The sequence below is a fragment of the Chelonoidis abingdonii genome, chromosome 1, assembly GCF_003597395.2.
Source record: "Chelonoidis abingdonii isolate Lonesome George chromosome 1, CheloAbing_2.0, whole genome shotgun sequence".
Taxonomy (NCBI): Eukaryota; Metazoa; Chordata; order Testudines; family Testudinidae; genus Chelonoidis; species Chelonoidis abingdonii.
Window position 1 is genome coordinate 114,774,431 of NC_133769.1, and position 23,918 is coordinate 114,798,348.

General features: G+C 40.2%; 1 protein-coding gene across 4 annotated transcripts in view; it reads left to right on the top strand.

Annotated features, from left to right (window-relative positions):
• The window catches only part of DENND5B (DENN domain containing 5B), a 206,012-nt gene that overhangs the window by 156,302 nt on the left and 25,792 nt on the right, over positions 1-23,918 (top strand). For 3 of the 4 annotated variants that reach the window (XM_075069177.1, XM_075069179.1, XM_032763899.1), the window contains 6 exons: positions 1,851-2,001; positions 6,639-6,732; positions 10,243-10,374; positions 14,606-14,758; positions 15,257-15,335; positions 18,238-18,319. In XM_075069177.1, coding sequence (XP_074925278.1) covers positions 1,851-2,001; positions 6,639-6,732; positions 10,243-10,374; positions 14,606-14,758; positions 15,257-15,335; positions 18,238-18,319 — 691 coding nt within the window. Of the gene's footprint in view, positions 1-1,850; positions 2,002-6,638; positions 6,733-7,937; positions 8,049-10,242; positions 10,375-14,605; positions 14,759-15,256; positions 15,336-18,237; positions 18,320-23,918 lie in introns of all 4 variants that reach the window. The other variant, XM_075069184.1, reaches the window with a different exon arrangement.

The following is a 23,918-nucleotide window of genomic DNA, read 5'->3' on the forward strand; positions in this document are numbered from 1 at the left end:
ACTTCATTGGACGGGGAGAGGGAGGTTTACTGAAGGACTCCAAGCTATCCCACAGTCCCCGTAGTCTCATGAAATATTTGCATTCTTGCTGAGCTAACCAATTACCTGTAGGTCAAAATATTGTCGGGTGGCTCAGGGTATAGTCGTCAAGTTCCCCTCCCTCCCCCCCCGTAAAAAAAGAGAAGAATCGTTTCTGATTTTTTCAATTCACTCTATTCTACTGAATGCTGCTGATAGAGGCGATGCTGCGTGGCGTGAAGGCATATCCACTCCCCTCCCCCCCGGTGGAATGTACAAGACTGCTAATTCGTTTGTCATCAGCCAGTGAGTGCTCCGGCTGGCCTCACGGTGAGGCTGGCCCCGGGCACCTGGAAAATAGAATGATTCCGGTCATTCCCAGTGTGGACAAGAACAGCTGACTTTTCCTCCAATCCATAAGAACTGTGGCTGGCTCCATTCAGCCTCCTCCCTTTCATGGTAAAGAAAGATCTGTACTGCCTGGCTCTAGCAGGGGATGCTGGCGCCTCTCTCTCCGCACCCTTAATGTCCTGCCTGACATTCTGTAGCTGGGGCTGCCTCTCCCCCTTTTATGCTCAGTAACAGTCAGATGTTTCTTATGCCTGCAATTCTTTATTACCTTCATCACAACAAGGGGGGATACTGCCATCGGTTTAGCCCCGGAAACGTTTGAAGAGGAAAGCAACGTGAGTTGTCTGCAGGACACACCCTGAATGCCGATGCAGCTCATCATTTCTCGGGGATCGGAGACAACGGGCAGCGGCTGTGCTCTCAATGCGTTCTCTTACACTGTTCTATAGACTGCCCCTATTCTAGGGGACTGACTCTTTTAAGTACCAAAAAGAGGAGGAATGACCCGGGGTCATTTCCATTTTTGCATTTACGCCCCCGCTGACCTCACCAGGGGCAGCCCATGACACCACAGACGGTAGCCAGAACGACCTGCTACAGAGCGAGTTGTATTGCAAAGGCCAATGATGTTGCTGTTGCAGCGCTGGCAGTCTCACCTGGTCATCTTGTCGCGGGCATGTCCGTTACACATACCGTGACAGTAAAAAAAAAAAAAAAAAAGCCCTTTGAACGGGCTCCATGCGTTGCCATGCTATGGCGTCTGCCAGGCTCCCGGGGGGAAAAAGGGCGTGTGAAATGCTTGTCTGCCGTTGCCTTTCCTGAGAGGAAGGAAGGCCTGCGACATTTACCCAGAACCACCCGCGCAATCTATATTTTGCCCCATCATGCACTGGGATCTCAACCCAGAATTCCAAGGGGCGGGGGAGACTGCGGGAACTATGGGATAGCTACCCACAATGCAATGCTCCAGAAATCGATGCTAGCCTCGGACCATGGACGCACACCGCTGAATTAATGTGGCCGCGTGCACTCGACTTTATACAATCTGTTTTACAAAACCGGTTTATGTAAAATCGGAATAATCTCGTAGTGTAGACGTACCCTGAGAAGTACTGCAGAAGGAGGATGCTTACACTGTGACAGTTATATTCCTCTCATCACTCCACTATAGGAACTCTTTCCTTTGAGCACTCCCATAGAGTCAGCTGGGAAAGCTAGTCTTGGAGCTGTGTGGAGTACGGGAAAGGAAAATTGTCTCTAATTTAGTGGTGGAGAGGGAACTCCTCAAGATGCATGCAAGTCCTTGTCTACATTAATATATACACATGCTTTAGAAAGTTGACTGCTTGCTGTAACTAAAATGGTCAATTAATTCATTGTAGAACTTGCACAAAATCAGAGCATGGTTAAGTTCCCTGCTGTGGCGCATGCTTTAGATTAGGACACTAAAGTAATTATACATGTATGCATATCTTTTGCAGCCCAATCCATTGAACAGCGGCTAATGAAGATTGATCACACTGCCATCCACCCACACTTACTTGATATGAAGATTGGTCAAGGCAAATATGAACAAGGGTTCTTCCCAAAGTTGCAATCAGATGTGCTGGTGACAGGACCTACCAATAACAAGTAAGCCCCCTCATTATTTCCAGGACTTCTAAAGATGTTTTACTAACCAGGTTTCTCTTTCGATTGAGTCACTCTATGGACAGAAGCCAGGAACTACGTGTGTTTCTTTCCAGTCCAGTGAAATTGGGGCAGCTTTCACCATTTCTGTCTTCTCTGAAGTGGCAACTTTTGAGTTTAAAGCTAGCTGACAGCTGGCTCTTTAAGTTCTGGCTAATCCTAGTTTTTGAGATGGATACTCAGTGATTATTTTTTTTGATTCTGTCACATGTGTTTTCAGTCTCAATTGTTGTAACTCTGTAACATAAAGCTTGATGCATGAGATTAAATATTACCAAGGAAAACATGCATCAAGGATGGGAATGTATGAGCATCGAAGTAATTTGCAGAATGAGTAATGAGTGCCTACAAAGAATAACTGAATGGAGTTTTGCCACAGAGACTCTTCTGTCCCTGTTCCCTTTCCCTAAAGAGGGTGGTCAGTGATAAATGTTTTGCTTACGTGTTAATTGTTGTTCCTCCACTCTACATGTTTGGCCCTGTTTCTCCTCTCTTCTTCTCCCATCTCTCTCATTCTCTTATCTTCTACCATCCTTTCCTCATTGGTCTCTGGTCTGGTTTTTCTTCCTGCACCACTTCCGGATGACTTCATGCTCTTTTATCTTTGCCTCCTACTTCCTATGTCACTTTGTGTGCCCCTTCTATAGCAATCCGAGACAGAGGGGTAATCCAGCAGTTTGAGCACAGGCCCAGGAATTGGAATCTTTTTTGTTACAGGATCAGCTTTGCCGTAGTCTTACAAACTTGGTGCCTCAATTTTCCTGCCTTTAAAATAGGAATACTGCTTAATTACTCATCTCACTGGGATACTGAGGTTTAGTTAATGATTGTGAAGATGATGAGAATTGCTAAGTAAGTACAGAATATTATCCTCTGCCTAGTTTCTTGTCGGTGAATAGTCTTCATTCTGGTTTTCTTGAACTAAGTTTTGTAAGCCTATTGGGGCAGAGATCATGTGTTATGTATATCACTGAGTGCTCAAGAAATATTAATGTTTCCTTAACTTCCCTTTCCACATGTTAATAAGCACTTTAAGGATGGTGGCTTTTATAAGGCCTTTTTGAAATGACCACCTAAACAGCTGCATTGTCACTTTGCAAAGATGCTCCATTCCGTGCACTGCATTTAAGTAAAAGGCAGTGAGGATCGATCAGCCTGAAATGCAGATCTTGTGTAACTCATAAAAATAACAAAAGAACCCATTTTTTTCTATTTGAAGTGGAAATAATATATTTCAGATGTTCGTTGGATACTTAATATGGCAGAGCAGTGACAAGTAACAGGAATGCTCTGTTTCAACAATGTGTTCAAATGCTTTTCATTAAGACTAGAATTTGACGTATTCTGACTAGATGTGTGCAGTCTGACTGAAAGTGAATCAGAGGTTGGAACTGGATGGCTTAGAAGATTCAAAACCCAATACTTGAGCCTTTTAATTTTTGCTTCCTCGGTCAACCCCAGTCTGAGAGCATTATAATGATATGGTGCCTCTTGCTCTACCCTTTGAGAAATGGCTAGATCTACATTAATAAAATGGCTTCTAAAATGTCATGCATGAAGAACTAAAGTTGACATGAAAAATATGCATCCCCATTCCTACAGTGTCCCACAGCGCCATGTACTTATTATGTCTATACCGTGTGTGTGGTGCTTCTGTCACCTTACAGACAAAGATCCTGTCTTAAGGAGTTTGCAGTCCAAACACCACATGGGAGAAATGGTTTAGTACAGAATCTAAGAGAAAAGTGATAGCTGTGGAATTGTCATTACCACTTCCTGCAGCACTAGGTTGTTTTATGTCATTTCTCCAAGTCATTTCCATTTATATAATCTGACAAGATTACAGTGCAAAATAGAATTGCTGCAAGTCATTTTACTTAGCTTTCTCTCCATATTAGCTATTTAAAAGATGTTATTACCACAGCAATGAAGTTGCAAAAAAAACAAACCTGTTCTGCCGTGTAAAAAATCTCAGCTCCCTTTATCTTCCAGAGAGTTGAATGTAGAAATCTGCTATAGAAATCTAGTACAGAACACACCTCATCATGCCCCAAATTGTCACCAAAGCTGTATATTGCAAGGTACTGATCTTGGTTTTAATCTTCTGTTCGGTGCCACTTTGATTTGGCGGCTACTAGAGCTTTTGTTCTGTTTGTTGATATTCTAACTCTGTATAGAAGTATATTAAACTGAGGAGATCAAATGCAGAATTGTTTGCATATACATCTCTCTCTCTCTCATACACACCTATACTGTGTATGTACGCATGCATGCCTCCATTTGTTCTGAAGGTGTAATTAATCTCCTTGCTAGTAAATGAATACAAAAGCTGGAGAAGTTGGTAGATGGTCACCAGTTTATGGCATGATAATGCTGGCAACAAAAGATCAAGCTGTTTCATGCACATGAGAAGACTTAAAACATATGTAACTTGTGGGTAAAAGGTGAACTGCCAAGGTTTGTAGGCCTAAAAATTAATCTACCTTGGGACTGCTCTTCCTCCAAGGGCTTATCTTCTATGCTATTGGTGAATGTATTTCTTGTCTCCTTCCTCTCTGTGTTTTGAGTGTGTCCATCTTAGTGGTGGTGTTGGGGAGTGTTGGTTAAATGAACATGCAACCTATTAAGTTAACATTAAATGCAGTTGCTTCATGTTCTTGTGCCCTGTCAATATGTTGTATATATGCTGCAGCACGTGCCGTAACTATGAATTGTAAACTACTTCCACTCACTCATTCTCTTCCCCTTTTCATCTGTTGGAAAGGAAAAATATGCCTGACTGCAATACTGAAGTTTAGTCCTTGTGTATGTGAGATAGCTGTATAAGTATATTGTTTTTATGCCGATCAACCTTGACATTGACTTTCATGCTATTTTATTAGAGATTAACCACCTGAGATATGTTCTGTTTAGAAATGGACATTGTTAATCCCTTCCCACCATGCGCATGCACACATCCTTACCTAAAATTAGTTTACAGTACTGAAGAGTAATTTATTTACTTTCTACCTGCCAGGACACCCTTGTCAATAGACTTCTTTTCAGGGGCCTGCTCATATGATTCCCCATGTTTGGGTGGAAGAATCCTTGCTCTGGCTCCTCATCTGAAATAATACGCTGACAGGAGCACTTCCTTCATGAATACTGTGGAAATGAGATGACAGGAGCATACTAAAGTGACCTGTTGTTCCCTACTCATATTTACCGTCTGTTCCAGGGCATTCCACGTGACAGTCCTCAGAAGCTACTACTAATATGGTTCTAGCTACATTTTCTTCTTTCTGAGGAATAAACAAAATTGGTCACTCATAGATACAGAAAGTATGAGGTCAGTGTATGTATGAAGAGAGAGAGTTAATTTTTAAATCTGATCACTACCATTAAATATTAAAACAACTTAATTTTTCTACAATGAGATTTCAGGCAAGACCTATGTGGCCCAAGAAGAAAAAGGCTTTAATGTTCTAAAATTCCTTAATCTTCCCTGCTTATCTCCTGTTAATTCTTCACATAATGTTCCAGCTATCTCTCCCAAGAGATTCAAAGTCCCAGTGAGATGCTCAGACTCTTTCCCCTCTTCTCCCTCATTAGTCATCAAGCTACCAGGAGTCTGCAGTCTAGCTGTGGCAGAACGGTAATGGCACCAGAGGCATAGCTGAGCTATGCAGAGTAAATTCCTTCTGGTTTCAGGCAGGTTTGTTCTGTGTACAGCCCAGCCTCTGCCACCAGTGCTACAGTGGTTTCACTGCTATTTAGACTTGTGCTAGCTTAATGAGAGTGCCCGTTAGTCTGTGCACAAGAGAAGGGGAGTCTCACCCCTAACTTGTAGTGTTGACATAGCCTTAGGTGCTCACTCAGCTCAGGCATGCACCATCTTGACCAGTTTGATTTTCCAATAATTGGGGTGGGGGGGATGAATACATACAGGTGGAGGGGAACCAAAGATGTGTCCGGATTTCAGACTAAATATTAAAAGTTAAGTGGGGTTATAAAACGATAATATGAAATCCTCTAAAATGATAAATCTTCAATTCAGGCTGCTCTACTGTAATTTTGCTGGTATGCTATGCTTTGTGTCCTGTATACAACATTACACAGCATCTTTATTCAACTTGGCCTATAAAGGTTGTTAAAAACATGCACAAGGACAGATAATATGAAATTCAACCCTCATGCCAATGTTGACAAACAAGTTAATTACAGAGAAGTGGCAGACAAACTGAATGTTCAAAAACTTCAAAAAAACAAATTTTTTTGGTTAAGGTAAATAAATATTATTTCCACATGCTCTGATTTATATATCATAATCTGTACACAGTCATCAGCCAGACACTAGTAACTTGTGCTGTGTTACATGAGACCCTGGCAAGCATTTGGCATCCTGTTTTCTTGAGGCTCGCAGGTTCCTCATTTGCCATGAAGCCTTACCTTTACGGTTGTCAGAAATTCATCAAAACTAATATACATTGTAATTCACAAATTTTTAGGCAGGTGTGCTTCTTGAAATGCATAATTCCTTCAGACTTACTGCAACTACCGACAAAAGCTCTCTTCTGATTTCTCTTTTTACATAATTTCAGTCGGTGGGCCAGTCGAAGTGCCACAACACAGCGCAGGAAAGATCGCCTTAGCCAACATTCAGAACATATTGGACTGGACAATGATTTAAGAGAGGTAGGTGATATCTGCAGGCACCAGGGGACTTCAGTCAAAGAACACAGACTTAATCAAAAGTGTATTTTGCTGCGTCCGGCAGTGTGTTAATACCATAAGGTTTTCATTCATCTTTGTGACCATTGCATGATGTACTTATCATTTATATATAGCACGTAACTTTAAGATATTCTGAACTGTGTACATGCTCTGTAGAGGTTTTGTATTTTCTAAACTGAAGAACTGTAAAGCAGTGTATTAGAGTAATTGTTTAGACTACAACTGTCGCTGAAAATTCACGAACACACATACTGCAAAATGCAAAGGAAAGGGGGAAAAGTCAAACTTAATATTTTACACCAATTTTTCCATCGTATAACAAATCAAAGTTTTAAAATACTAAACTCTGAGGCTCTGCATTGTAGTAAAACACTGTTTGCCATAAACAGACTTTTTTGCTAATATAGACCCCAATCCTACAACTGTACTTATGCAGGGAGACTCATTTGTGTGGCTGGAGTTGGCACTTTGGGTCCAATAAAAAGTATTTGATTTTTTTTGGAGATGTTATGGTAAATACTGACCACTTGCAGACAAAAAGGAGGAGGATTTATTGTAAGCATTCTTTTGTGTTGCATAGATTAGAAGCTTTTACTAATTAGCCTATTTAAAGGGAAGCGTTTGGTGTGTGTTTGTTTTTTTTTAATTTGTATCCAAAGCTTGGAAACTTCCACACATCTTGTAAACCTCAATTACTTGTGTGCTTTGTCCTGTCTCTTCAGTTTCTCCTTTTGATTGTTTAAAAAAAACATTTTCTGCCATGTGTGACTGTAGTTCTTGTGCTATTTTTATCATTAGCGCAAAAAACAAAATCCACCAAACCTTTATACTGTTTTGCCATTGGCCTTACTGAATAAACTTTACCAATGGTTCTGTTTGAAATTAAAACATTAAGTAAAATTGAATTCTTCAATCACAACTTTAAAATTCAGTTTCATTGAAACAAAGCAAAACAGCCTTTATAAAAGTTTGTTATTTTTGTTAATGTGACTTTGTAAATATAGTTCTAAACATTGCGTTGTGTATATCTCAACATAACCCTTTCAGTGCTTCATCGTCTATTTAATTTTTTTCTTTTTTGTTGTTGTGGCTCATATGCATGCTTGTTTTGCTTTGTCTCCTCTCTTTCGGGCTTTTCTGCCTTTGGTATATCTGCCTCCTCTTAGCCATCGGAGGAGCTTTTGATTCGTCAGAACTCAATGGCATTCTGGGAGTGGGATCAGGGGCCACCCCCTCCTACACGACCTCCTAAAAAATCCTTCTCTGAATGCTGCCTGGTATGTGGTTTGGTTTTGGTTTTGGTTGGTGGTTTGTGTTTTTTTGTTTTTGTTTGTTTTTTTTCCTGAAAGATTCTTTGAGAGATCTTAGTAGAATAAGGAATCACTCTCCAATATCACTTCAATCTCCTTTTTTTGTAGGACATACGCACACCCCTGTAGTTACTGAAATGTGGTTATAGTCAGAAAAGTAACACTGAAAATAAAGTCATGGGATTTCATTTTAACCCTCTGGCTCAGTTTATCCTCCCAAAGTAATTTTTTTTTCCCACTGCTTAGGATCTCAAATACAAGCTGTGTCCTTCTCAGCTGTGATTTTTAAGCCACAAGTAAAGAGTCTGCAGTGAAAGCTTGGGTAGTGATGGTAGTTGGTTGATACTGATGCACAGGCAGAATAGAATCCAACTCACTCTTTCTATAGCAGACTTCCTCTTCTCTAGAACTTTCAGGACCAATAGAGTTAGCAGGACTGAAAACGTTTGCCAGTATAATACATTATCATTTGATGAAATGCTAAGGAATAGAGTACAGTTGTCTAAATTTTTTCACTCTTCAGACTATGACCACGCTTGGATCTATTTTCTTTATCCCTTTCCCTTTAAAGAGAAGTTGGAATCTATCCCTATTAGCTATTCCCTTTTCACTGTTTTCATGATGTTTATTATTTTGGCACAAATTGGATGAAACTGCTATTGTGAGGCTACCAGTTGTTGAACAGAATATTTTCATTATTGCCTAAAACAATTTTTTAAATGTTTTTATTTCTTTGTCATCTTATTTATGCATAACAGTGTTTTGGGTTTAATTAGAGATAACCAGGCGTACGTGCTCCTCTCCTGTCAGATCTATTGAACAGGCTGTGAGCTGACTTGACCAAATTTTGCATTCTGCCATGATCTTCCACCATTTCTTTTTTCATGCTCAAGTAGTTTTTGTTCAATTTACAGTGACACCAGTTTTGGATTTTGTTTTCATTAAACAAACTAGTTTAAAATGATCTTCTTTCCAGATAGGGAAGGTCTGAAAGTGCTGCAGAGACAGCATGCTCAGTCCCTGTGCATTGTCTTGCTCTAAAGTAAACACTGCAGCCCAATTAAACAGCAGCATTCTCTCTCTGAAGGAAGTACCATCCAGTCCTTCTGTGGGGCCTTAAGTGCAGAAAGAATTAAATGGATTAAAACAAGTGGGGAATTCTTGAATCTTGTATGGGTGAGGCAGACAACACCTACCCATAACGAGAGACAGTTCATTACAATGTGGGGACAGGAGCATCATACTTTTAAATTGTTTAATTCAACAACGTTCTAATAGAATATCAAACTTGTAATCATCAGACCTATTTTTAGTACTTGCCTGCTGAGTTTAACAAAATTTTATTTAAAAAATGAGCGCCTAAACGTAGGCTCTTAACTCCACATGTGGTCTGACTTTTAGAAGCGCTAAGCATATAGCGCTCTCTCTAACATGAATAGGTGTTCAGCACTTCTGAATATCAGATCACAGATTTAGTTGAACTTTAGGCACTTATGTTTTTAAAACCTTGGCTGTTCACTGTTTGTCCGTCTGTACCTTGCATTAATGCCATTTTCCAAAATGAGTCCAAAAAATGGAGTTTTTGTTTAAAACAAGTCTAAGAATTAATAAACTCCTCAGTGATTAAGAAAGTTTGTCAGTAAGGACAAGGACCAACTTGTCCCACGTCTGTTTTCCTCAGCCAAACTTCTTTGAAATCAGTGAATCCCTCTTCCTTTTCCTTCCCACACATTGTTTTTCTAGTTTCTTCCAAAAATATTTTTCATTCAGCTCCACACTATGTTCTTCAGATTATTCAGTTGGCTTTTTCATCCCTTTTACTAGTGAAAATCAAATAACAATGGAAAGAAATGTTTAATGCAGGTTTGGACTTTTATGCTCACTGAAGGTATCATTTTGGCTAACTCTGGACTACTAGCTCATAACACAATCCACTGGCTAGTTCTGTTTGACGTTTCTATTGCACTTACCACATGGGAGGTTTTTCCTGTTGGCCTGTGGTGTGTTACACTTCTCCACTCCTGTACTTAAGCTTCAGATAAATCACTAGAGTGCATGGATTGACGTGCTCTGAGTCCTTTTTATATCCGTGCTTGTCTGTCAACAGTTTTAGGAAGCCAGGGAATCTCTCTGTCATATTAATGCTAATTCTGTTTTTTAGAAATACATGCAGGAGGCAAGAAGTTTGGGGAAAAATTTAAGGCAGCCCAAACTCTCAGACCTTTCTCCAGCTGTAATTGCTCAGACAAACTGGAAATTTGTGGAAGGGTTACTGAAAGAATGTCGCATGAAGGTAACTTTTTTTAAAAAAAACATGTATGTTTTCCACTCTTCTGTAATGAGAATGAAAATGTCTTTGTGGAGGAGTTGCAGGAAAGATCCATAACAACCAAAGTCCCATTGGTTTCACTGGTAGTTCTCTGCCTTGAGACCTTACAGAATCAGCCCCTGAGCTGGTCTCCTGGTATGCAGGGCCAGATTAACCCATAGGCTAATAAGGCAAAGCAGTCCCCTGTGGCTTGGAAGGAACTCATCTGGCAGCCAGCTGGAAGCAGCAGACCCATCTGCATCTCCCCGCACTGCAGGAGCACCTGGAAAGTATCCTTTGTCTCCCCTCCACTACCACCAAGTTTCCCCTACCCCCGATTTCTCCGGAGCTCTGCTTAGCTGTCAGGGAGGGAAGAAGTTCCTTCTGTCCCTCTCCTCAGCTGAGGCTGGCAGGCAGCTCCAGGGTGCTGTCTCCTGGATCGTAGTGCTGGTCACTATCGTGTGTGTGCTGGGTCCCATTTCTGGACAACTGGTGAGTGCCTGTGAGGAGCAGCAGGGCAAGGAGGTGGCAGGGGGAAGTGGCAGTACTAGAGCAGTAGGGTGGGAAGCTTGCACAGAACCTGCACACACACACCATGCAGCTCCAGCCAGAACTATTGCCCCTCCCATGTAAAAGGAACCAAAACACAAAACAAAACATCCCATTCTGGATACCAGTACTTCAACTTTTACAGTACTTTCTATTGACGGGCTTCAGATTTATGATGCACTGTGGTCAGTACTGTATTGAACTGTACTAAAAATCAAAGAAATCCAGTTTTTTTCTTTTGATGTATTTTTCTGTACTGGGATGCACTGGTAACCAAATTCTTTCCTTATGCTCAGCCTACTTCCACAGGCCAATGCATTTTTGTAGTTTTAAGGGGTTGCAAAAGTGTTGGAGGAAGCTCAACGCATAATGTTATAGGTTCCTCCGTCCCATCTTTCTCAAGGATTTTAAATCCACTTCTTAGCAGGTTATGGTAGAAAGACTGGCTGAATAGGCTAAAGGCAGGTTCTGTCCGTTTGCTGATTCTCTAGCAGTTTAAGCAGCAGAGAATCCTGTGGCACCTTATAGACTAACAGAGGTTTTGGAGCGTGAGCTTTCGTGGGTGAATACCCACTTCGTCAGACAGGTGAGTGGAAATTTCCAGGGGCAGGTAATATACTATTTGCTAGCAAGCAACGCTAGAGATTAACGAGGGTTAGTTCAGTCAGGTGAGGGTGAGGCCCTGTTCTAGCAGTAGACGGTGTGAAAACCAAGGGAGGAGAAACTGGGTTTCTGATAATTGGACAGCCATTCACAGTCTTTGTAGTCCAGAGCTGATGGTGTCAAATTTGCAAATGAACTGAAGCTCAGCAGTTTCTCTTTGCAGTCTGGTCCTGAAGTTTTTTTGCTGCAGGATAGCCACCTTAAGGTCTGCTATAGGTGTGCGCAGGGAGGTTGAGGCTCTCAACTTCAACCTCGCCTGGCCACACTATAGCAGACCTTAAGGTGGCTATCCTGCAGCAAAAGAAACTTCAGGACCAGACTGCAAAGATAAACTGCTGAGCTTCAGTTCATTTGCAAAATGTGACACAATCAGCTCTGGACTAAACAAACGACTGTGAATGCTTGCCAATTACAGAACCAGTTTCTCCTCCTTGGTTTTCACACCTCTACTGCTAGAACATGGCCTCACCCTCCCTGACTGAACTAACCCTCGTTATCGGTCTAGCTTGCTTGCTTAGCATTATATACCTTCGCCCTGGTGAAATTTCCACTACCTGCGTCTGACGAAGTGGGTATTCACCCACGAAAGCTCACGCTCCAAAACCTCTGTTAGTCTATAAGGTGCCACAGGATTCTCTGCTGCTTTCACAGATCCAGACTAACACGGCTACCCCTCTGATACTTGACATCTAGCAGTTTAATCCATCATAAAAGTACCCCATGTTTGATTTTGGAATGAAACTCAAAAGAAAACTTAAAGCTCAATAAACCTGAAGTTAGTCCTCATTTTTCTGCCCCAACTCAAACTAACTTTTTCCCAAGTGGAAAATGTTGGGTAAGGATGGAATGTGTGAGATTCGAGAAGGGAATGAGAACACAGCCCAATTCTTGCTGATAGTTACACCTGTGTAGCCTTATTGACTTCAGGGAGAACAGATTTTTGCAGAAGAATGGATTTTGATACCTTCTCCTTTTTCACAGCTAGTATGAGCATAATCTCATTCGCTTTTCTCCCCTAAAATCTGAGCACTTTAAGGGGAGCGGGGTGGAAAATAAGCAAGATCTGCTTCATCTACACAAGAAAATGAAACAGGAAGCTCTCCCTTCATTCTACGCCAGCCTTAAACACCAGATCTGATATAATAAAGGTCTCACTACAGCAGCCTTGGTTGGACTGTTCTTTTGAAAAATCCTTAATGGTTCTTTTAAGACGAGTTTTTCAATGAAATCTTTTTGTTCAGGGGGCAGAGAACACAACAAGGAATAGCTCTGTTTTGTCAACTTCTAGTCATTCAAAAGCTGAAAGGCTTTAGGTTACGTTTGGTCAATGTTAGTTCAGTGATTTTGAAAAGCTAAATATGACCGGGCAAGCATCTAAAGATCTGTGTCACTTCTAGCTGTTACCTTTTTCTTCTGGACAGTTTAACACAAACAAATCCAAACCGTAGGAGGTTGGTGCACACAGAACTCAGGCTTAGAAAACCTCATGTCAGAGCTGCTCATCACACATTCTAGAATAGATCATAGACTATCTGGATTGGAAGATGTCAGAGATCTCAGGAGGTCATCTAGTCCAATCCCCTGCTCAAAGCAGAACTAACACCAACTAAATCATCCCAGCCAGGGCTTTGTCAAGGCATGGGATAATACTTAGTCCTGCCATGAGTGCAGAGGATCAGACTAGATGACCTCTTGGTCCCTTTTAGTCCTATGATTCTGTTCTGATTCTAATTGTAGAAGAGCTTGAAGACAGAATGGACTGATGTGGTGAAACCCAGTTTGTGTAGTTAATCTCTAGTGATTCATCCCATAAATATTATTTGGGTTCAATGTGAAAACGGTAATTCCTTGTCCTCAGCAACTGCAACACTAGGAGGCAGCTTTCAAAGCAAGATAGCCTAAAATACAATGCTACCCAATGTAATTTTCCCACTATTACTTCCTCTACTTCACTGTATTTTACACCTTAGTGGTTTTCTTTTACATAATAAAAGTTGGCTGCATCCTAGACTGCAGTCAGTCAGATAGGATATGTGGTGTAGAGGCTATAGCTGGGGGAAAACACTTGCAGGGTTTGGCTTTGCCCTTTGCCATGTGGAGAGCTAAAGGTAGAAGCACAAGTTTGAAAGAGGTGAGCAGATGAGGAATGTTGCAGTGTTCATCCTCATACAGATGAGCAGTTCCCCACCAAGGAGGAAGACCTAAGAGAAGGACAGCGTAGCATCCCTCGTGCTGCCTCGTACTCAGAAGTATCTGTTTGAAGAATTGAATGTAGTGAGAGTAGAATAAACTTGTTAATTTTATATAAATATATAAATACGTATGTAGATAAATGTTTGACTTCATAACTTTTTTTGAAATCTGTTGTTCATATTTTGGCCCTTCCCTCCCATTAGCCTTAGGCCCCTCATAACCTTAACCCCAGCTCTGCTAGTAGGCCAGAGATAGTTACTGGGCAGATGCTCCTCTTTCTTGGTATGTCCAGCTGCTAAATGGCATTAAAAGAAATGCATTGCATTTCCAGGCATGTTGGTAGAGATTTTATGGGATCGGGAATGGGAGAGAAGAGGTAGTTTGCAAGATCGTGAACTGGAGAGAAGGTGTTCATATAAACTCTATTAAAATGTTCACATACTGACAGGGTTTTGGGAGCCTCTTCCAAAAAGGATCAGTCCACAGAGTATAGTGACCGTTGTGTATGCGACCCATGAAGTCCTTGTTTCTATTATAGAGCACCTCTTCCGTGAACAATAGAAAAGCCCTTTTGTGTAGCTGAAGAAACAGTTTGTTGACATCTGAGTATAATTGCATCAGTCATAGTTTTATGTAGTATCAAATTCCTTATGTTGTGCATTATATAGAAACTTACCTAAAATTAATAGTACTTTGACTATAGACATTTTGTAATCAGAATTGATGTTTAAGTGGCCAGATTCAAGTTTACTAATCTGTAGATTTCACAGCTTGCTGGATGACATACTCTTTAAATCTTGCTGTCTTGTAGACTAAACGTATGTTGGTAGAGAAGATGGGCCATGAAGCAATAGAGCTGGGACATGGAGAGGCCAACATAACAGGTCTGGAGGAAAATACATTGATTGCTAGTCTTTGTGACCTGTTGGAAAGGATCTGGAGCCATGGTCTACAAGTCAAACAGGTTGGTAACTTGAAACTTGGTCAGGAAAAAGCACTTGTGCACAGTACAATTTAGCACATATTAAAAGTATTTTCTGTAATCCATCTCTTTAAACTACTTATTGATTACAATCAGGTCTATTGAGAAATTATATATCTAAACACTTCTGGCACAGCTATTCATTTCCTAAAATTTTTGTGAGGCTTTCAAGAGAAGCCTTTCCACAAATTGTAATAACAAAATAGCTTTTTCCATCCTCAAGCAGAGTGAAGGACTGGGGAGGGAACACTGAGGAGAAAAACAGTGACTAGAGTTTCATGATCACAGGAAATTACTCGTTCTGTGAGAGGGTCCTTTCCTGTTTTCTTGGTTTCATTGGTCAGGAGCAAAGAATCGAAGCAAGAACCGAAAGTGACTTCCTGGATTCACTAAACCACCAGGCTCTAATCCAATATCTAGCTTTTTAATTTCGCTCCTTTCTTATTTATTTTAAACTTCTCCTACATGTTCTATTTTCAGGGGAAATCTGCTTTGTGGTCCCATTTGCTTCAGTACCAGGAAAGAGAAGAGAAGCAAGAACATATGGCAGAGTCCCCGGGTGAGTATTCAGGAGTTTGCTCTCCGTATACAGTCTCTCAGACTCAACAGTAAGCAATCTTGGTTCTGGTTGGCCTAAGCCCGCAGCACTTCGAGGTGGATTTTATTTTTTTATTTTCAGTGTGTCAGTGATACGGACATCACACTTGTAATTTGAGTTCTTTCAGATATTTGATCTCTGGACTAAACAGATGGCTAATTTGCCTCAAATGATGCTATAACTGTTACCATCTTCTGGAAAATCATGGGATATGTCATTTTGCTTAGTCTGTTCCATTTCAACTCTAAGCACCAAGTAAGGTATGAAAAGTCCATGTGTTTTCTGAAGTGGTTCACAGAAATGTAGGGCTGAAAGGCGCCTCAAGAGGTCAAGTCCAGCCCCTTCCTCTGAAGCAGGACCAAGTGTACCTAGACCATCCCTGACAATGATAAGGGGCATTTTGTAAATACTAGACAATATTATAGTGCGCCAGACTTCAGTTGCATCCAGTTGGATTTCTTGGAGACATGAGGCTCAACTTGAGGTGGCAAATATTCTTCCATCGGTGAGAATGGTCTGTCATTGCTCAAATAAACAGATGTACAAATTTTTATTGTTATCTTCTATAAAATATTTAGAAATCTTAAATCTTTTTTTTGTACAAATCCATTAAAGCTGTTGAAACTTCAGTGCAAACATGCACGATGCTTTCCTTGCATCAATAACCTGCTGCTTACCCGTCCTAACTTGAAGATTGAGTATATTCAGGATAAGCAAAGGACAGACTTTGCTCTTCTAGGAGCATCAGACTGTGATGGAACTTATTGATCAAGAACATACCAAGTGTATGAGCTTTTAACTGATAGGAGACAGATTTTGTAGACTATTTCCAGAAAAGTAAATTATTCTCAGAAAAGTGATGTACAAAAAATCCCTCTGAGATCTAGGTATGTGAGGGCATATAAACAGGAACATTAATCTGGCTTCTCATGTCTAATGGAATTATTTTTGATAAATTTGGTATTCATGCCTATTAATCTAGATCATTATACTTCAAACAGCAAGGTTGGAATTCCATGATGTGTGGCCTATACAAGCAATCTCAGGCTGGGAGGGAGTAAAGCGAACACTACATTCAGTAGTTACGTAGAACTGATCCTTGCTCATTGGCCCAGGCTCTCAGTTCTTGCCTAGTGGAAATTCTCTTTGGTTTGTCATTCTAAAGACATTAAACTACCTCACTGATATGTAATACATGGTTATTTTGGTATGGCATTGAACTCCGCTGCACTGCAGCTGTTGCTCAGCGTTGTTTCTGTAAGACTTTTAGCTGAATTAGATGATCTTCCTGAGTTTTCTCCAATTTTTGTTTTTTGAATGTAGCAGATATCCCTGGGTATTTCCAGTTTATGCTGATAGCAATGTTTATATATCAGGAATTAATTCGGGATTGTGTTTCGGACAGGCATAAGGTATTTCACAAATTTCATTTGGTGTAAATATGCTACTGTGACTGCAATGAGTGTGTATGATTCTTCCCTCTCTCTCAGCGATTATCTAATCAAGGGGAGCTTTTTGGCAAGGATTCAACACTTTCTCGATGCCCCCATTCAAAGTTCTTGCTTAAATCTCAATAACAGGATTTGAGAACTCAGAATCTCACAGGATCAGGCCCCAAGTGTATATCTATGGATAAACTGGTCTTTTGAGTCATGACAGCTTTGTAATAAGCATCTATGACCAGGGACAAGTCATCATGCATTGCAAACCCCAGAATTAAACGTGGTCCAATGGGTGACCCCTGAGACGATTCCATTTGGCCCTAGAGCTTCCACGGGGGATACCATTTTGTAGAACAAAATAGCATCCTCTGCACAGTGTGACCTTGCACACACTATGTGCGAGATCATGCTGCATGGAGGACACCATTTTGTGGAATGTCACTAAAAGGCATGTAAGTGTAGAATTGAATACATAATGGCAAGCCCCCTTAAAACCTTATGCAAGTGAAGAGGAAAACATCTCTTTTGCATGACTCAGTGATTCAGTAATTCATAATGAGACATTATGCCTTTGTACATTTCTGGCACGTGATTAACTTAAGTGTGCCATAGATGATTAGCATAGCTCTTTTGAGATTTGCATTCTCGTACCATATATCTACTAAAATTTCATCACACATGCAGCTAAGATCTATTAGATTATAGCTATATGGACACATTGGTTGAGTTCTTAAGGTGAATTAACTTAGTGCATTTCTGCATGAAGGACTGAAAAAAGACATGCAAGTTTTAGAATTGAGTTGTCCATGATAGATCAGAGCTAGCAGCACAAACTCTTCATCAGGGTGGGAAGTTTAATTGTAATCTAAATAGTTGTTGCATGTCTTACTAAAAATGTTGCTGAATGCCACTGTCTATGACTAATGGACAGTCACTAAGCAATCTGACTGATATGCATGAATTCCAGAGTGCAAAATATAATCTGACTGTCATTACAAAATACTAGAGTGCAGAAATGCTTGACATTCTTAATATCTAATATGCTAGTTTTACTTCCTCTACATTTATCAAGTGGGTTTCAGTTGTTAGAGATTTCAGTAAAAATAGTTTTATCAAGTGTCAAGTTCTTATGGAGCAGATTTATGTATATGTATTTCATATGCAAAGAACGATGCATTTGATGAATCATGTGAAGTCTCCAAGTTTAACCTTGAATTAGCTAAAGGAAAAAGGAATCTAGATTACATATTAAATGTGGAAGCAGACAAACTGAAGAACACTGTGCCTGTTAGTATTCCTGAAACTGCATATAACTGTTGCAATTCTCAATGTTGTATGATTTCTTCTACAGATGTGTAGGTGAATGTACTACAAACTACTGTAATTTTTTTCTTTTAATGGTATGGTTTTTTTCTGTACAGTTGCCCTGGGCCTGGAAAGAAGGAAGTCTGACACAGGAATTACATTACCTACACTGAGAGTCTCACTTACTCATGATATGAGGTACAGTATTTTTACTCTTAAAGCATTTATTATGGTTTTAATAAGGATCATTACACAGATTCACATTAACACAAATGCTTTGGATTTATTCAGGTTGAGCAGAATTCATCATTTTTCTCCTGTGTAAGGACCACCTACTCAAATCCATGTGGTTTACCTCTAAATACATTTTATAAAACCTTTAATGTTGCATGCTGCTTTGTTTTACTTCAGCTAAAGTGTCATGGAAAGAAAATTTGTACACCAAATGTTGAAAATGGTTATTGCAGATATGATACTTTTAGGTAGCAAAAAATATTTTAAGTAGAGCTGCTGAAATACCTGGTACGATATTTTATTTGTTGAAACAGGAAAACCTAAGTATGCAAAGACAAAACAGAAAAATTAGAATCTACATGGATGTAAAAATCTGCCAACAATGGCTGAACTATATTAGTTTCTAAATGGATATTTCATCAACAATTGCTATTCAAATGGTGGTAAGACTTTGAAAACATATATATCCAGCAAGCACAAATTTTAATGATTGCTCTCAGTGAAATCTTATTCCTGACATGTGGATTCATCAGTAAGCTATATAACAATATCTACTGTATTTTTTGAGATGCAAAGTGTAACATTTATGAGACAATTTTTTATTTGTTTTTTACAAAATTAATCTGCTGATAGAAAATTACTACTTCTGTTTTTGTATTTTATATAACATTTTATATACAGGACTATCCCTATCAAATCGGGGCATCTGGTCACCCTAGACAGTAGTGTTGTCTCCATGGCTCATTCAGTCTTTGGCTTCTCTGAAGACACTGGCAACAAAGTTGCTAGTTACTACCATTTGGGGCCGGTTGTGATGTGGACATCTGTCAGTGAGACAAGGATGGAAATTAAATAACTGTGTTTGTACAATTGACAAAGCACATGCATGGTTTCTTTTGTTTTGTTTTTAAACAACTAAACCTGTTTATCTGCTCTGCATTTTTTGGAGACTTTTGTGTTACTGCATATGTTGGTGACTTTTAATTGCTCAGTGGATTAATTGTTTAATTTTTCTCTGGAGAGATCAAGAGTCAAAGTAAATTTTATATCCCTAGTAATCAGGGATTTCATCACTTCAACAGGGGATAGTTCTGACCAAATGTATGAATAACCAAGACTACAAAGAAAGGGTTCTTTCTAACAAAGGTAGATCATATGTTGCCCTGAGGACTCAGTTGCTGCTTGTACATTTTTTTGAAAGGGATTTCAGGATGGTGCTGGGCTGTTAATTTCTATTGGAATCCTACTTTTTGCTCCTGGTGGATTACCACTTCTCCAATTCATTGCTTAGAAGAAAGTAGTAAAAGGTCGTCAATTTAGTTGTTGGACTATTCGTCTTGAAACTGTCCCTTTTCTTCTGGAAGGCTTGCAGATTGACTGATCTTTGGCAGGTCAGTTGCTCTTTTAAATCCATCAACCAATCAGCAAGTCCAAAAAATAAGCCCAACAGTGGCTACCGTGTATCTTTTATGTTACTGAAAGGACTTTAAATCCATGCCACTCTTGTTTGGCCAGTGGTATAAACTGACCTCATGGGACAACTGTCAAGCAACTGACTGCATCGTGTTCATCAGTTGTAATGTGGTGAGATCTATTTTGCAATAGCTCCAGTAGAAAACCAGTCAAGAGGTAACTCTAAACAACCCACAGCCTGGTATACATTGTAGTCATTTTTTTCTAAAGCGGTTCAGCTAATGACAATAAAAAGAGGCTTTCCTGGTCTGTATTGAGATTTATTGGCTGCGTTTTGTGTCATGAATACCCATACATTTTTTGGGAGCGGGGGTGGGGGGGGAGAGGAAGGAAACTTAGAAATTGAAGTGGAGATGATATAATACAAAGATATTTAAAAACTGAGCAATTGACTTAATTTACTGTCTTGTTGTACTCCAGTGGGTCTCACTCATGTAGTAAAGTTTGAAAACCTTTAGGGAACAAGAAAGCTTGGAGGCTGAGGTGACTGTGCCAGGCAGTTCCTCATAAGGGAATATTTTCATTTGAGTCTCTGTTCTGACTTACTGACAGTTCAAACCAACCTTTTTGAAGTTTTAGCTGACTTCAGTGAGAGTGTTGGTGTCAGAAAAGTACAATAACAAAGAGGATAAAAAGATGACATGATGATGGCTTTCCTGGAGGGCTGCCACCAATTTATAGATAGAAGAAGAAAACTGAAGTGTCTTGCAAAGTGTTTCCCTGTCCATTATAAAAGCAAGACATAGTCGGGTATTAGCTAACTGCATTTATCTGGCAAAAACAGATAGTAGCAACATGAATTACCAGGTGACTATTCAGAATACTTTCCAGTGATGAGATCATGTAGTTCAGTCAAAATAACACATTTCATCTTACCTACAGTACATAGTTAAATTGTTTCACTACTTGTATGCGGTGGTGTTGTAGCCACGTCAGTCCCGGGATATTGGAGATAAGGCGAGTGAGGTAATGTCTTTTATTGGACCAACTTCTGTTGTTATCTCACCCACCTTGTCTCTCATGTTTCACTACTAATGTTAGAGGGCAGGGAATATTTACAGTACATTTGGCGGGTATGGTTCTTTACAAGCAAAAGGAAAAAAGATGGTGCCTGTGTAGAGGGGCTTATGCTCCAAGTTAGAAAACTTGATATGCCACATAGAAATAAGATGACGGATAAAGGAGTGGGAACACTGAACAGGAGGCAGACTTACACACTATAAAGTAATGAGGTTACTTGTTTTTGTATCAACATGTCATGATGTCTGTCACACTATGGATGCTGTCATATGTTTGTCTAAATTTAGCTCTTAAGTTGGCAAACATGGAAAGAGTCAATGACTATTAGAATGGGTTGAAGTAGAAGAGACTTGAAATGGAAGTTTGTATGTTGTACAGGCAGGTTATTTCAGGCATAGGAGGCAGCCTGGTTAACACTGCATGCATGATTTGTGTTTTCCAAACGATGGCAGAGTTGACTAATGAAAGCATGTCCTAGCTATGCTGCTTGAATCATGTGATCACTTCCTACTCCATGGGAAAAATAATTGAAGCAAAATGCCCTCTTCAACTTCTGTACACCCATGAATATACACAAACATACCTGGTCATACCACATGCCAAAGTCTAGAAGATAAATTTAATCTAACGTACATAACCCTCCTGCATGCTTTCCTCCCACCATAAGGGAGGTGTGAAGATGTGATTAATGGCTTAACTACACACAAAGGTTTATGCTGACAAGAATTATCCATCCTTCTGAAGTGCTGCTGAATGTCATATGGCACTAAGGGTTTGTCTTCACATACAGCAGTGCACTTCAGTGAAGACACTGCTATGCTGATGGGAGAGCTTGTCCTGTCAACACAGTTAATCCAACTCCCCAAGAGGCAGTAGATATGTCAACAGGAGAAGCTCTGCCATCGACATAGCTCTGTCTACACAGTGGGGTTGGTTGGTATAACTCCCATCACTCCAGTGTAGATTTTTCACACCACTGTGCAACGTAGTCCTACCGATAGAGGTCTGTAGTGTAGACCTGGCCTGAGTCTACTAATGGGAAATAAATCTAAGCAGTGCCCTAAGTATTGCCTGTTTTGATAGTTATACAGTTATGCAAACACCTTACAATGATTCAGCCTCACTTTCTATCACTTTTGAACAAGGTGATGGTTTTTGCACGTGTCCAATATTGTGCCCACTGCCTCCTTGGCACAAAGTTGTGTGTCAAACAGAATAGGGAGACAAAAGCAAAAAGCAATTTTAAAATGTATTTTGCTTTATAGAAAAAACTGTACACCATTCGTGCCTGATACACCCCTACCTTGCTATAACGCTGTCCTCGGGAGCCAAAAAAACTTATCGCGTTATAGGTGAAACTGCGTTATACTGAACCTTGCTTTGATCCACCAGAGTGCGCAGACCCCGCCCCCCGAGCACTGCTTTACCGCTTTATATTCGAATTTGTGTTATATCGGGTTGCGTTATATTGGGGTAGAGGTGTATATAGAGAATGGTCTAAGTATGTGGTAGGAGTGGTCTCTAAAGGATAGGCTGTTGGATTGAGAATCGGGAACTATGGTCTCTTTTCCCAGCTCTGCCACTGCCCTGCTGTGATACCTTGGGCAAGTCGCTTCACCTCTGTTCGCCCCTCTATCCATTTCCACCCTTTCTTTTGTCTGCTTAGACTGTAAGCTCTTCAGGGGAGGGCATCTCTCACTTAGTGTACAGCACCTAGCCCACTAGAAGACCCCATCAGAGTTGGGGAGTATAGGCTGTACCACTACCACCAGCTGATTTATAGTAAACCAAAATGAGTGTAAAAAGGTAGCTTTTGTTTCTGAAATGTTACTGGATAGGTTAGAAGCCATTACCAATATCTCCACAGTAAATCTTCTGTGCAGTGTTCTTCTGACAATAATGAGAATAAGTATTTCTGCTGGGCAATGATGCACATATGCCCCTGTTTTTAACTGATATTAATAAATTGTAAGAGCTAGTCAGATTCCCACAGGTGCAAATGAAATAAATGGGCAGCAAAGTCCATGAATGTTCTGTTTTACTTATTATAGTTTGCCTTTGTTAACACCGCTATTATTACTGAGCCTTTTTATATTTCGGGTAGGCTGTGTTTTTCAAGGGTGCAATCTATGCAAATCCCTGAGCAGATGTCTGGTTCTGGTACAGGAGCAGATGTCTGGTTCTGGTACAGAACCAGACAGCTATGAGATACACAAGGAGAATAAATTAAGGTTTAGGTGCATATCTATTTGAATTTTCTCTTAGGAAAAGAGTATATTCTATTTAGTGTTTCATATTAGAGGCAATTTAAAGTGAGCACTGAAGGGGGGAAAAAAAGATTCTGTGCTTTGATCTTCTCATCTCAAAGGACTTAAATAACAGCAGTGTGCACCTCAACATGCTGTGGAGGAGTAATGTGTGCATCCTATTTCTCAAGGACTTCAGATTATATGCCCAGTTATCTCTATGGGAAGTCCTAACTGATAGCTGTCAGTCTGATAGAAGCAAGGGGTTTGCTTCACGCAGTGATTACTAGTTCCAGAACAGAATTCAACCAATACAAGTCAGTGTTGAAAGAGAGAAGCCGTGAATTTGATAATAAAAGGACAAGACAGTATATGTAACACTAGTCTACTTTTGCAGACAGGCGGGGAGTTATAATTAATCAGACTGTAAAAACATAGTACATTTAGACTTGGGGGTCTATGCTAGTAACTTATGCTGGTATAAATACATTGCTCAGGGGTAGAAAATCCACACCCCTGAGTGATGCAGTTATACCAACCTAACTCCTGCGGTAGACAGTGCTATGTTGACAGTTTCTCCCATCGACATAGCTACCGCCTCTTGGGGGAGATGGAGTACCTATGCCAATGAGAGAAGCCGTTCCCTTTGGTGTAGATTGCATTTTCACTAAGCAGCCTCTACCGCCTTCTCTGTTTAGACAGGCCCTTAATCTTGTCCCTCTTTAGACCTGTTCACATTTCATAACATGATTTTGGAAAATATTCTTTTAAAATTTTTTGTAAAGGTTTCAGCTTATTGGGTCTTGCAGTCACACGGCATTATT